The sequence below is a fragment of the Diabrotica undecimpunctata genome, chromosome 7 (genome assembly GCF_040954645.1).
Source record: "Diabrotica undecimpunctata isolate CICGRU chromosome 7, icDiaUnde3, whole genome shotgun sequence".
In the NCBI taxonomy this organism is placed as follows: domain Eukaryota; kingdom Metazoa; phylum Arthropoda; class Insecta; order Coleoptera; family Chrysomelidae; genus Diabrotica; species Diabrotica undecimpunctata.
Window position 1 is genome coordinate 150,820,750 of NC_092809.1, and position 13,375 is coordinate 150,834,124.

General features: G+C 33.8%; 1 protein-coding gene across 1 annotated transcript in view; it reads left to right on the forward strand.

Annotated features, from left to right (window-relative positions):
• The window catches only part of heca (hdc homolog, cell cycle regulator), an 821,779-nt gene that overhangs the window by 297,922 nt on the left and 510,482 nt on the right, over window positions 1–13,375 (forward strand). Inside the window, exon 2 of the mRNA XM_072538543.1 lies at window positions 634–730. Within this exon, the coding sequence (XP_072394644.1) occupies window positions 634–730 (97 nt within the window). The remainder of the gene's footprint in view (window positions 1–633; window positions 731–13,375) is intronic.

A 13,375-nucleotide genomic window follows, 5' to 3' on the forward strand; every position in this document is an offset into this window, starting at 1 on the left:
TTTTTATAGTAGTTTTAATATTATTGAGTCCGGCCATGATCCCACCGCCATATTGATATCACAGTTAGCCACGCCCACCTACGCCGTTTTTAGTACATACGTTAATATGCTCATAGCTTCTCCATAGATTCTAACTCGATGCTTAAAAAACTATCAACTTTAGAAAAGACAGGAGGGGAGACATATTTTATTTTTAATTACCCAAAAAATCTAAAAAAAAATAAAGCAAAAAGGTGATTTTTTGAAATTTGTTTAAAAAAATTGTGTAAAGAATTTCTGCCCTAAAATTTGGCCGGCACACTTCAGATTTATTTATTGGGGACATTTTTGAACAGGAATCCGCAAAGAAACCAAATCAGAAACATTTTTCCTACGGGAACGGCCGCACAACCTGGACTATAAAGATATTTGTAGTTTACCCTTTTCACGATAAACAATATGCAAAGGGAATTTCCCTTTTGTATTTTTTTGTATATAGAAAAACAAATAACAAGAACACCAGCAGAAGCTTTTTTAAATGATTTTTTACATTAAAATGAAATATATCAATTTACTTGGTATAAATTTATTATCTTACGAAATAATGATATATACTAAAAAACTTAATTTAATTACTTTTTGTTTTTATTGCAGTGTTGGAGGAGGGGCCAATGGTATTTTTACAAGAAGACTTGATTTCAGTTCATTTAATGCTCTTCCAAAGAATAAGCTGAACTCCTATCAAATAAAGGTAAGTTCTTTAGACATTACGAATATACATTTGTATATACGAACAGAAATATTAATATCCCTTACAACTTGCCATCCATCATACGGATTTCGTGCTGTTTGACTTCATTAGATAAGACGATTCGCAAAAAATGCGAGGTAAGAAAATACTTGTTTTCGTATATCGATGGCCGTGACAAAACCTTTGTAAGTACGATATTGGCACCTTCTACATAAATCAAATAGGGACCAATCTAATATTGAAGGTCACTAGTTGGCATCAGATATTTTTGGTAAAACAGCCAAACAAACGTCATGTAAAAATTCTTATACTCTTAACAGTTAACCTAGTATAGGTATCGTAACATAATGACTGGTTGAGCTGATCTTTCCGATATTCCCCCATTTCTCTCCATGAGGGTCCTTCTCCTTCTGACCTATAATTGTCAATGTGGTTCCTGTATTTTGTCGGGACTCTGCCTCTATATCTTTTACTTCTGAGCTTTTCATAATTGGTAACAGCTCTGCTATCTTTTTTCTACACGATAAGCAAAACGAAGATTTTACCTCCAAATCAAATACCAATAACGTTTCCTGTTAATTTTCCAAGCTTTTCCAGAACATCTCTTCGAAAAAACTGCTCAAAATAGTATATTATTTGTTCCGTTACTTGCGTTCTTGCTCTTTTTTTTTACTATTTTGTTAAATTGGGTTTTATTATTCTTCGGGCCACCAGTTTTTCTAAGCAATCAGCTCCAAAATAACACCATTTAGAAGCATAAAGGAAAACTATGAAAACCAAGCTTCTCAAGAGACTGGCAGCATATTATGTTTCTTTTAATTGCTGCTTAGACTTCACTTTGAAATATGCCAAATTGTTTAATGTTTGAAATGAACAAACATGAAATAACGTACTATAAGAAATACAAAATTTTAACAATAAAAACAAAACTTTATATAATACATCTACTCATCATTGCCACTTTGAAAATCCTATAGAAATTAGTAGATAAAACCAGAAGAAATGCTGGAATTAATTTTGCAATAAAATAAAGATTCCGATAGAAGTATGGAAAATCTCAATTTTGTATTAGTTTTTATATCGTTTGTTATTTCGGAGTATTTTGTTTTTCTCACACGGTTCTTTTTATGTTAGATATAAGGTCGTTACAAGCTCTGTTTTTGATCTTACCTCCAATCAATGATCTCTACTTTGTTTTAACGGTTCATTCTGATATTGTATTATTAATTAATGCTTGGTTTATTTCCTATCACTTCTACCAACGGTTATATGGCATACTACCAACTGCCATATAATGTTAACTTCTTAATACTACACTCAGTAGATACTGGACCAAACTACTTTGTAACACTTTGTCCATAGTTGTCTCTCTAAGGTGATAGACTGAAAAAATTCGATGTTATTATCGTAAAACCATTTATATTTGGCCTGACAATACACCTGTTTCCAAATACGTTCTCTGTAACGTTCCCCATAAATCCCTGTGGCTTTTTTTTAAGATCTGTAGTAGGGTAAGGTAGTAAAATGGTCAAATCTGAAGGATATTATGCGCGCATTGTGAAAGAGCAATGTTTTGTTCTTCGCAAGTTGTCATTTCCTCGAAATTTCGTTCTTCAAAAGCACCAATAACGCTACACAACATTAACTCATGATGATTTATTATTTTTAAACGTAGACGAGGAAGAAAGTTCTTTGCTGATCCCAAAATATGGAAGCCAAAGTCCTGCAAGCTAATATTTGCTTCTTTGGTCTTTTTTAACTGTTATCTGCAATCCGCTCAGTTCTTCTGTTTTGATTTTGGAGTGGAATGTGGATACATGTTAACAGAAATCTTATGTTTAGTATGTTCAAACGGTTAAAAACAACACTAGAGATCATAGATTCGTGGCTGTTTTTAATCGACTACTATGAAACCTTCCCACTTTGCAAACAGTAGAAATGTACAATAAACAGAATGGTTAATTAATACGCTGTTTTCTGATATCTTATATTTCTCTACTACATAACGTAAATTTTATTTATGATCGGCGAAAACGATTTTGGGAACTTTTGTTATGTTTTCCGGACAGCTGCTGAATTGTGGTAACAACAGCAGCCAGCATCATTTGTATCTATGGGGCCATGTTTTACAAGTTGTTTTTGACAGGGCAGAGAACAAATAATACTTACAGAGTTGTTATTTTATTTGAAAATATTTTTCTGCATAAGAAATCAATGCTTTTATCCATACACGAAATTAAATTTTTCAACTGTTTGAAAATTATGCCCTTATATATAATTGTCGGGCCTTATCGAATGGTGTGGTCTTCTTCTTCTCTTCTTCTTAGCTTTCTGTCGTCCATGTTTGGACACAGGCCTCTCCCAACTCCTTCCATCGGTCTCTATCCTGAGCAACATATTTCCTAAGTGGAGCATAGAGCTTCAGTGAAAACGCGCCATCGGGTTCTGTTTTGCGCTAAGGCCTTCACCTCATTCCAAGACTTTCCTTGGCCTCTTATCTCGTCCATGATGGATCTTCTCCAAGTTTGTACTGGGCGACCTCTTTTTCTTTTTCCTTGGGAATTCCACTCTAGGGCAGTCTTTGCGATACTGGAACTATGTTAATGCCATAGGTTGACCAATTTGTAGTTTTGAAGACGTCCTAGGTTGAAAAGCTTTGGCGATATTACGTCTTCTTGTCTCACTCCTCTCTTAATGGGGATGGGATTTGTATTTTCGTCTAGTTGCACGATCCTAATAGAATGGTGTGGTATGTTCGTTTAATTTATTAATTATAAAAAGATCCAATTTTAATTATAAATCTCTAGGTCTAAAAGCAGTTTATAAAATTAAATGCAAACAGAATAGTTTATGTACATTATATATTTACTTTTTTTTTTAATCATTTAAAGTCAACTTAATTAACATATTATAGAAACGAATTAATAAATTGAGTTTTGAAACCGACTACAAATGAACAGCCTCCTTTTATCATATCATTTATCACTTTTATGTACTAATAAAAATAACGTAATAGGAGCAAAACAAATAAATCATTGTAACAATAAAACTATTATAATCAAATAGTGAATTAATTAACAACCTTAAAACTAATAATTATTCCGGTGAATATACATTATGGGTTTGTGAAATGTAGTTAATTACTACGTTTGAGGTTGTTTGGTTTAGTAAACAAATTGATAATAATAGATCGTGGTAATATTACTGTGTCTGATCAAATAAAAAAGAGTTATCAAGTTCAATGTTAAATATATTTAATTAACGAATTTAGTAGAAATAAATACCTAGTTATAAAGTTATATCAGTAATATTTAAAATATTAAATAAGGAGTTTGGTGTTATTGCTAACAACGTTTGAATCGAAAATGAATAGTTGTTGTTTTTACAATCTAATATGGGATTTATGATAAACCTTGTACGATTTGATAAAACGATAATAATTAATAAAAGCTATAAGCCCTAGAATCTTTAGTAAATCAATAGTAGAGCTGAGAAACCTAATGAACGTTTTGATAAATTCGTGAATAATAATTATTATAATAAACGAAAAACACAATAAACTGAAAAATTTTTCAGGATGCATTACTAAGGCTACTATTAACGCTGTACCTATATCCTTATTAAACACGCTTTTATGTTACTTAAAAATATCTTGTTGATCTGTTAGTATCATACGACACCGTTCGGTGAGAAGGAATAAGGTGCTATGCGGGGGGTCGTGGAGGAGTGCCTGGGGAGCATTTGGGCTCTCTCGGATGATGCCCAAATATTCCTACGGGTATGTAAGTCTCCATGTGTGTGTTCCTTCTTCTTCACTACAGGGATTGTGGCGACCGTAGGACCGTAGTTTAGCGGTCAGGATACAGAATTCTAAGCGAAAGCCCTCGAGTTCCGATTCTCGGCACCAACGCGGGCATTTTAGGTCCATCTGGGCTAGTGTGCATCGACACTAGTTACCTGAAACAGGGTTTAAGATGATGCAATTGGCTTCAAACAATTCGAAAAGACCTCTCCGGTAAAAATGACATCGAATTTTATTATTACATTACTTTGCCTGATGCGTGTTCACGATGGCAGTATGACCATTTTCTCATGGCCATCGTATATGGCCTTTTGCCTCTTGGATTGATTGAGCAATTTTTTGGTAGTATTTGATTTGATAGTCTTTGACAAGCCTTGTAAATTTTTGTCTCCATGATAGATACTATTCAATTTCTCTTCTACAGCTTCTCGTAAGTGTTTGTTCCAGAATCGTAATTTATTTTTTTGAATATTATCTTGCTATTATATATATATATATATATATATATATATATATATATATATATATATATATATATATATATATATATATATATATATATATGCAAGCTATTAACATCGTGTTAATAAAGATCAATCGGATGTTATTGTAAATTCTGCAATTCAACACATATTGGGCAAACACACCAATATCTGCATAGTAGAGTCGTTGCACACAGACATCAAACCAACAAATTAAACACAACACCCTAAGGATTATCTGGAAAATAGCCATTCTTTTGATTTTGAAAATGTACAGATTTTGGTAGTTAAGTTGGCTCCAATATTTATTTCTGGTTCATGGGTTTTGGTATTTTTCTGGTTGTGTGTTGGATATATTATTCAGGTTTGGACTCTTGTAGCTTTTTGGCGTATGACTTTTAAATACATTGATGTTGATCGTTTGTAGGTTTGTTGTATTTATGTCCTCCCTCCTTAGATTTCATATGAATCTCCAAACCTCCGAAGACGTAGTTCCACCTAGACATGAATCCATTTCCTCGCATTTTCGTTCCCATATTTGATTTTTATGTCTTATAACCATTCTTTTAAAAATTCTTTGTTGATTGCTTTATTGGTTGTTATCGTCTACTTCTTATGAAGTAAGCCATTTGTGATACGCTCGTTGTTTTATCTGCTACTTTCGTTCTAATTCCCCACTTAATATTATGCTCTGATGTAGGTTCTGTTTTCAGACAGCAATACGCAGCTCCCTTTAGCGATTATTCTATGTGGGCATTAAGTAAATTTGTGTCGTGTTTTACATATATGCATTATCAAGTCTCTGGTCTGGTCTGTTTTGATATAGTTTTCGTGTGCTTTCATCATAAAGGCAGTTTATATTAAAATTTGTTTCCCTCTCAGTTGTTTTGTAGTTTTCGGTAAATTTACTGTATAAGTACCATATAATGCATACTATTGCAATACAATATTAAAACGAAAACTTGTTGAGCATTACTAACTGGTTATCAGAATTTAATTTGAAACCGGATATCGTACATCTTACATGGTTTTAACGTATTGTAGCGAGATAAATAAAACGAGCGGTTCGAGTTTATATAAATATTTAAATATTTATAAGTTTACAGCACGAAAATATCTTATCAACTGAACTCAAGTCATAACAACGTTACATATATATAAAAGTTATTATGTACTAGAATTTTCTGGAGTAGTCCATCTCTAATTCGCTTCTTTGACGGGTCGATCTCTGCCGCGCTCGATATTGCTGGAAGCTTCTAGTCGCTTTCGAGATGCAACCGTTACATGGGAGTCAGGCCGAATGCATGTTCGTAACAGTATTATACGAGTCAGCTAAGTGAGAGTCAGCAATAGAGTCGAAGACACGAATAAGGTGGATAGGCATCATGCCAATGATGTGTATTTACTGTGGATAGAAGAATTTTTTGTACTACCAACAAAACAAATTGTTTAATTTATATTTGGAGCACGATTTCCGAAGTCGAAATCGAAACGTCAAAATAAATATATTTAAACTGAAATTTTGTTTGTTATGAACATTTATTTTTATTGGTAGTTTTGAGTCCATCATAGTGGATGTGTTATTCCAAGTCCGATTTCTTGTTTTCTTCTAAATGTTATCCTTTTCTAGAGCTGTGATTTATGAAAGTCTATAAAGTGTATATTTAGTTACTTTCCGTATATTTTGTTACTTTTTTATTTTTCTTCACTGTTCACGCAAAAGGTTTGCAATTTTCTTTTTGGGTTTTCTAAAAAATATTTTTTCTCATTTTAAATTTAAAAATATATATTTTTATATTTCATAATAACAGATGTATGGTTGCTGAAATATAGTTGTTTGAAAGGATAAAAAAGTTACCTATTTGAAACAAATAAAAAAGTTCAGCTTTTCCTATTAACTTTTTTTGATATTAATGTCGCTTCGAATGATTTATTTTGTCTCTTTATTGCTATATTCAAAAAGTGTTAGATTCATTTTATTATTTTTGTAATTAATGACTTTTTTAAATGACTGCCTGGACTATAAATGCATCGATGGCCAGAACCACACCCTTTTACTGTACAGAAAAAAAAACCGGTCGAGCCAAACTTAGTTAGGTCACGGTCATGATGATTTCTTTTTTATTTGTCGCAAGTTATAAAACCAAGAAAGACGGCGAGTGGCGGCATTACCAAACTGAATGATACATAAGGATCGAAATTGTTTTAAATGGCCCATTGTTCTCAATGATGTCGAACAACTTAAGTTGTCAGATTCAAGAGCAGCAAAAGTGCGTTATTAACTACTCGGATTGGTTTATTATACAACACTGTTGTAGCAACACGGCGATATCTTCTCAGCTGAGATAATAAAATGTTGAGTATATTTGCGAGAAGTTAACCAGTTGTGCTTGTTTTATGACCCAACATTACAATAATAGAAACAATATAAAAACTTACTCATTGAGATCAAACTCATTGAGATCACAGTCGTGAAGTGGAGAATAATAATATTCATATAGATCTTCTTCTTCTTCTTTTTATGTAGACATGACTCTGTCTGTTATTCAATATTCAATGTGCCTTCAGTAAGTTGTCGTTCCATCGTTATCGTGGTCTACTTACTGATCGTCTTCCTATTGGGGAACCGTCTCTTGCCGTCTTTACTACTCTATTTGTTGTCATTCGGCTTATATGATCGTTCCATTCTACTCTTCTATTTTTTACAAAGTTCTGTCCTTCACCTTGCATCTACGTCGTATATCTGTACTTCTAGCTCTGTCCCATAGTGTCTTGCTATCAATTTTTCTGTTATCTCTGCTGTTTCTAATATCCTTTTTGTCCTCTCTGTGTCAGGTTGTGTTTCTGCCGCGTATGTCATTATTCACATAGATCAGACAGATAATTTGAACAGATTGCGCAGCAAGAATGTCGAAAACTTTTTGCAAATGGGACGATAATCAGTGGGATGACCATGAAAATAATTTAATTCTAATACAAGAATGATAAATAGACAAACTAGACTCTGGTGGAAAACAGAAAAGATTAGACTATCATGCAGTATAGTCCTTATAATTAGTGATACGTGCAGGATCTTTCATAGGAACTTTCGAACTTTAAATAGTTGGTGCGGCCATATGATTAAGTCTATTTTCTATCTAAGAGAGAACTATTCGCAGTTTGGTGGACAAATTTAAGGTCAAAAACGTGTCGCGTTGTGACTTTTGAGCTAACCGACCATTATACAACGACATGTGTTCGCTGAATGGGCTTTGGGGGCAGCTGGAAACTGACCCCAATTTTCATCCAAAAATCATCTTCAGAGATGAGGCCCATCTTTGTATTAATACGTACGCTAACAAACAGAATTGTCGAATTTGGGACGATATCATTTCAATCCAGTTCCACCATCCAAAAGCGTCCACTGCATCCCAAAAATTCGATGTTTGTAGTGGATTTTGGAATGGCAGCGCCATCGGTCCATACTTATTTGAGAATAGATTTAGCGAGATCATCACCAGTGCTATAGGTCGATGATTACCAAGTTCTTTTGGCCTGAATGGTATTGAATGGAATGAAATGGACACGTTGAACATTCTGCACCACTGACTTTTGGTGCTAATTTACCTCGTTAGACTCTTTCTTGTAGGGTTTTCTTAATTCGCAGACTTATGCGAATAAGCCACAAAGACTAGCGGTCCTCAAAGCCAACATCGGTCAAATTCAGCCTGATTTATGCGTCAAAGCCGTGTAAAATTAGACATTTCGGATGTGCGCCATCCAGCAAAGATGATACACCTACACTTTCTTTTATTTAAGTTTAAAGATAAGAAGCGCTTAATTAAAGTCTGCAATAACTTGGCCACGCGATGAGAGGAACAAAATACCAGCTTCTTTATGTAGCGAAAGATTTTAGGAAAGCGTAGCGTTGAAAAAGACAACTTTCATGACTGCGCAATCTAAGAGGGTGGTTTAATTACTCGTCTAACCATCTTTTTTAGAACAGAAGTGAACAGAGTTCAAATAATTACGATGATCGCCAACCTTACAAAGAAGACGATATCTTAAGAAAAAGAAGTAAAGACCCTACAGAAATAGAACAGATTTTTGATATTAATTGCTTGTTATGAATTATGGTTATCTATGTTATTATATTATTATAAGTAGTCTATTGGAATCCATACGTAACAGCATTTATCGAGAAGAATCAGACGACTTGTGGTCAAAGGATGAATAACACAAGGTTTGCTTACTGCCCCCTTCTGCTGTTTAACGTATATTCAAAAAAATCTTTCACGGAGCAGTATATGAATTAGGTAGAGGAATTAAAGCAAATTGGAAACAAACAATATAGATAATTATATAATATTAAGTGACCAATAGAGAAAGCAATGGCAGCATTTTTAAAAATATCAAGAGAACTATTTAGGTGCTATATTCATATATAGAGATGAATTTTTGAGTTACTGTTTGTGATGGGTAGCTCTTTCGGGGCGACAGACTCAGTAAAACACAGGTTTGAAGTAAAAATAAATCTATTAATTTAGTATATCTACAATAAATAAAAATAAAAAGGAATTCTACGTTGTATACTTATACAATCAACAAAACTAAAACGAACTCTACGTCCCCGTCTGGATCCCGTGATGAACGTAGTCCTCGGCGAACGTCTATAAAAGAAAAGAAATTAATTAGTACTACTAATAAGAAACGAAATGGGGGAAATCGATCGCGCGCAGATTTATACTCGCTTTCGCTTCAATTCAGCGAAAGCTCCGAATATGCTCGCAAACAAAATATTTAGCTGTGTAGACCCATGGCAATGTTCAATACACAATGCCGACGGGTTCCGCTTGGCTAAGGACAGAGTATAATCCTCAATACGGAAATCTCTCTGTCCCGGTTGATTCTGTGCAGATCCACGGTAATGCTCAATACGGAATACCGATGGGTTCCGCTTGGTTAGGGATAGAGTATGATCCTCAATACGGAACTCTCTCTGTCCAGAATGGCTCGCAGGTTCACTACACCGGCGAGTCAGGGAGCCTAGAGCGCTAGCTACAAGACTATCTAATTCCGCTATTCACACGCCTTAAATAGCCGTTCTGATTCCCACTTCGCCGTCACGTTGTAGAAGTGGATGCGCAAATATTGACACTCCCACGGTTCGAACTGTTAAACGATCAGAGCATCGTTACATGTTATCTGCAAGAACATCGAAGCTTTTATGACTATATAGGCACATCCTCAAAATATCATAAATGAATCACGGATATTGTAGACCGCCCTGCGAAATATTTTTTGTGAATACCCGGTATCTATGTTTGTGGATTTCTCACAGGCTTTAGCGTCTACTCTCTTCTAGCCTCTTGTAAAGCTTGTTTTGCTTCGTTAGATGCTTAAAAGTATCTTTAGCTGCGCTGCCAATTTTTGAGCACAGAATAGTTTTGGATTCTTGCTTAGCTTCATGGAGTTTTTTTTACTTTGCTTTTTCGCGTTTATTTCAATTAATACTAACTAAGCAAATAAAAAATATCGAATAGATAAAAAGATCCAAACAAAACTTAATGGAAGCTGAGCATTTTGGTTATCGAAGATATCCAATAATGACAATTTACTCCTCTATTAAATTTTTATTATCAAAATAATTGTTAATTTAATTCTAACTATTACGACAATGGGTAATGAAATAATTAAACGATTCGATCTAGGTAATAAATCACCCTGCTCGACTTTTTTGCCTTGAGTATCCACTTGCTCTACTGTACGGTACACTCAGAATTCAGTTACGACAGTCCCCTTTGTACCTTATCCTAGGGATATAACACTACGAATTTGTGCCCTAAGACCCTTGTTAAATCAATAAAGTGTTCGGGGATGTTATGTCTCCGAAGACTGCATTGTAGTGATGTTGCTCCTTGATATTTGTTCAGATTTTTGTGTTGTAAGATATCGATAATGTCATTTTTATGAACGTTAACACAAGAAAGTATTTTGATTTTTTGTAGATTAATGTCAAGAAAAGAAGAAAAATCTGGTATATCCCCAAAACATGAATGTAAATGAAAAGACTGATATGTTTTTTTGTACACTCTTATAAGACATAAAAAAATATAAAAGAAAAGTATTTTTAAAGTGTGTGTCAAAGTGCCTTAGAGCTATGATCAAGCAATCAAAAGCACCACTACTTAAGAGAGTACATTTGGTGAATAAATCCACAATTTTCCCGTTTCTTTATAAAAGTTAAGTTTTAAAAACTTCCTTGAAAAAAAAACACATAAGACACGAAACATTGGACTCCATCAAAAAGATAATAAAAAGTTTATTTACGATACGTGGTTTGTTTAAGAGCCAGACCCTCAAACCAAATGGTCTTCAAGAATACTTTTCTTTTCCATTCTTTGTTAAATTTAAATAGCTAGAATTTATAAATATAGATTAAATACCTAATTCGTCTTTCGAGGTTGGACTTATACTGTGTCTTCTTTACGTCACTCGTACGCGTCCGCGCGCCTTTGTATGCGCGCGCGCACGTTTGTTCGTGTGTGTGTCTTAATCTTTCGCTACAATAGAATAGCCGTCATTTTCAACGTACCCAGAGGCGAAAACCAATGTCCGATGGAGTGGGATTCGCGCACAGTAATTCTAACTTACGTAGGTACTTAACGTATCCACAGCTGAAACAGTTCGTTTTCTCATTTTGGGTAAGCTCGTGGAATCGTCTTTCTCATGAAGAACTTATATAATATATAACTTCTTCATGATATATGTCACGACCCACGATTAGTAGTTTATCGTGAGATATATTTGCTATAAAATATTATTTTATTAAATTAAAGTAATATACGACGACAATTTTCATAGAACTATTTATTGCTTAACTATACATGTTTACAGAACTGAGTGACTGAGTGTCGAATGCTACTACTAAAAATACATTACAAAACGTATAACAGAAGCCCCTAGGGGAGGGGGGTCGTTTCTAAAAACTATAAGATTCTTTTGGAAATAACGTACATTACAAATTTATTCATATTGTCCTTAGCAGAACATCTACGACGCAGCGACTGCGACAACAATAGCCGACAGATTTGCCGGGTACCTACTTTCTAAAGGGAGGGTTTAATCTACAAACTTTCACCAGAAATATGTAAAACTGTCAAAAAAAAAAATCTTAATAGATTTCTGGAATCTAATTTACCCTAACTTTAAGAATTACCGATATGAATCTAAAATAATAAAATAAAATCGACAATAACATTAAGTGAATTATAATGAGACGGAACAATATATATTATAATTATAGCGAAACGTTGAAATGAATCCATACACAAGTCATTCAATTAAGACTCGGTACAAACCTTAAAAACGAAGAATTCAGAAGACCACATTTGTTTAAATTTATTTGATTTATTTGAAATACTTTCAACCTTTCAACTACGTCAAGCTGTTGAGATGTGTTAATTAAAATTAGTTTGGAATCATGAAAAGAACATATACCATTTTCACCATTACACTTTTGTTAAATATTTTAAACTTAGATAATATGTACAGACCAATAATTCTTTCCAGTACCACCAGCGTATAGTAGAGGTCATCCAGGGAAAAACACCTAGGATACTTGCATGTTTTTACAGCTGTAATTTTATCTTTTTCCAAGTTTCCATTTTGCCCATTATGTGATATTCACATTTTGCTATATTTATTACGTTCCACCTGGAACTTTTCTATCATATAGTTAAGTTCCTCATCCTTCTCAATAACTATTAGATCATCCGCGAAGAAATTTTTGTTTTATGTTTATATAGCATTGAAATTAAAGGAAATTTGTCTCGAATATTATTTTAACAAAAGTTTATTGTACCCTATCCAACATAAAACTACTTAATAAAATTTTAATCATCTGATCCAATATTACGTAACATTTAGATTCTTTTTTTAAGTAGATCATGAGTCCATTATCAAAAATACCCTAGAATCCTTTTTTATAGTTTAATTTTATATATAATTCTTCTTCTTTTTTTGCCGTCTTCTAACTAAGATTGGCGATCACTTCTTTAAACGCTTCCCTATCTTTTGCAACTTGAAATATCTGTTGATGGGCTTTCAGAGTCCAAGCTTCTACCCCATATAGCGGTTGTGACCATACATTCGACGAACCCCAATCTCAATATCTTACAATTACTTAATTTCTTGTTTGTAAACATTGACTAAACATCCTTTTCGAGCTATTTCAATTCTGACCGTTATCTCCTCATCTTGATCTAACTGTGAGTTTATAATTGCTCCGAGGTACTTGTCGATCCTCTCTTACGGTTGATCCTCCAATGTCAGATGTATGTTGTCAACAGTGCTTTTCGAGATCACCATGTATTTGGTTTT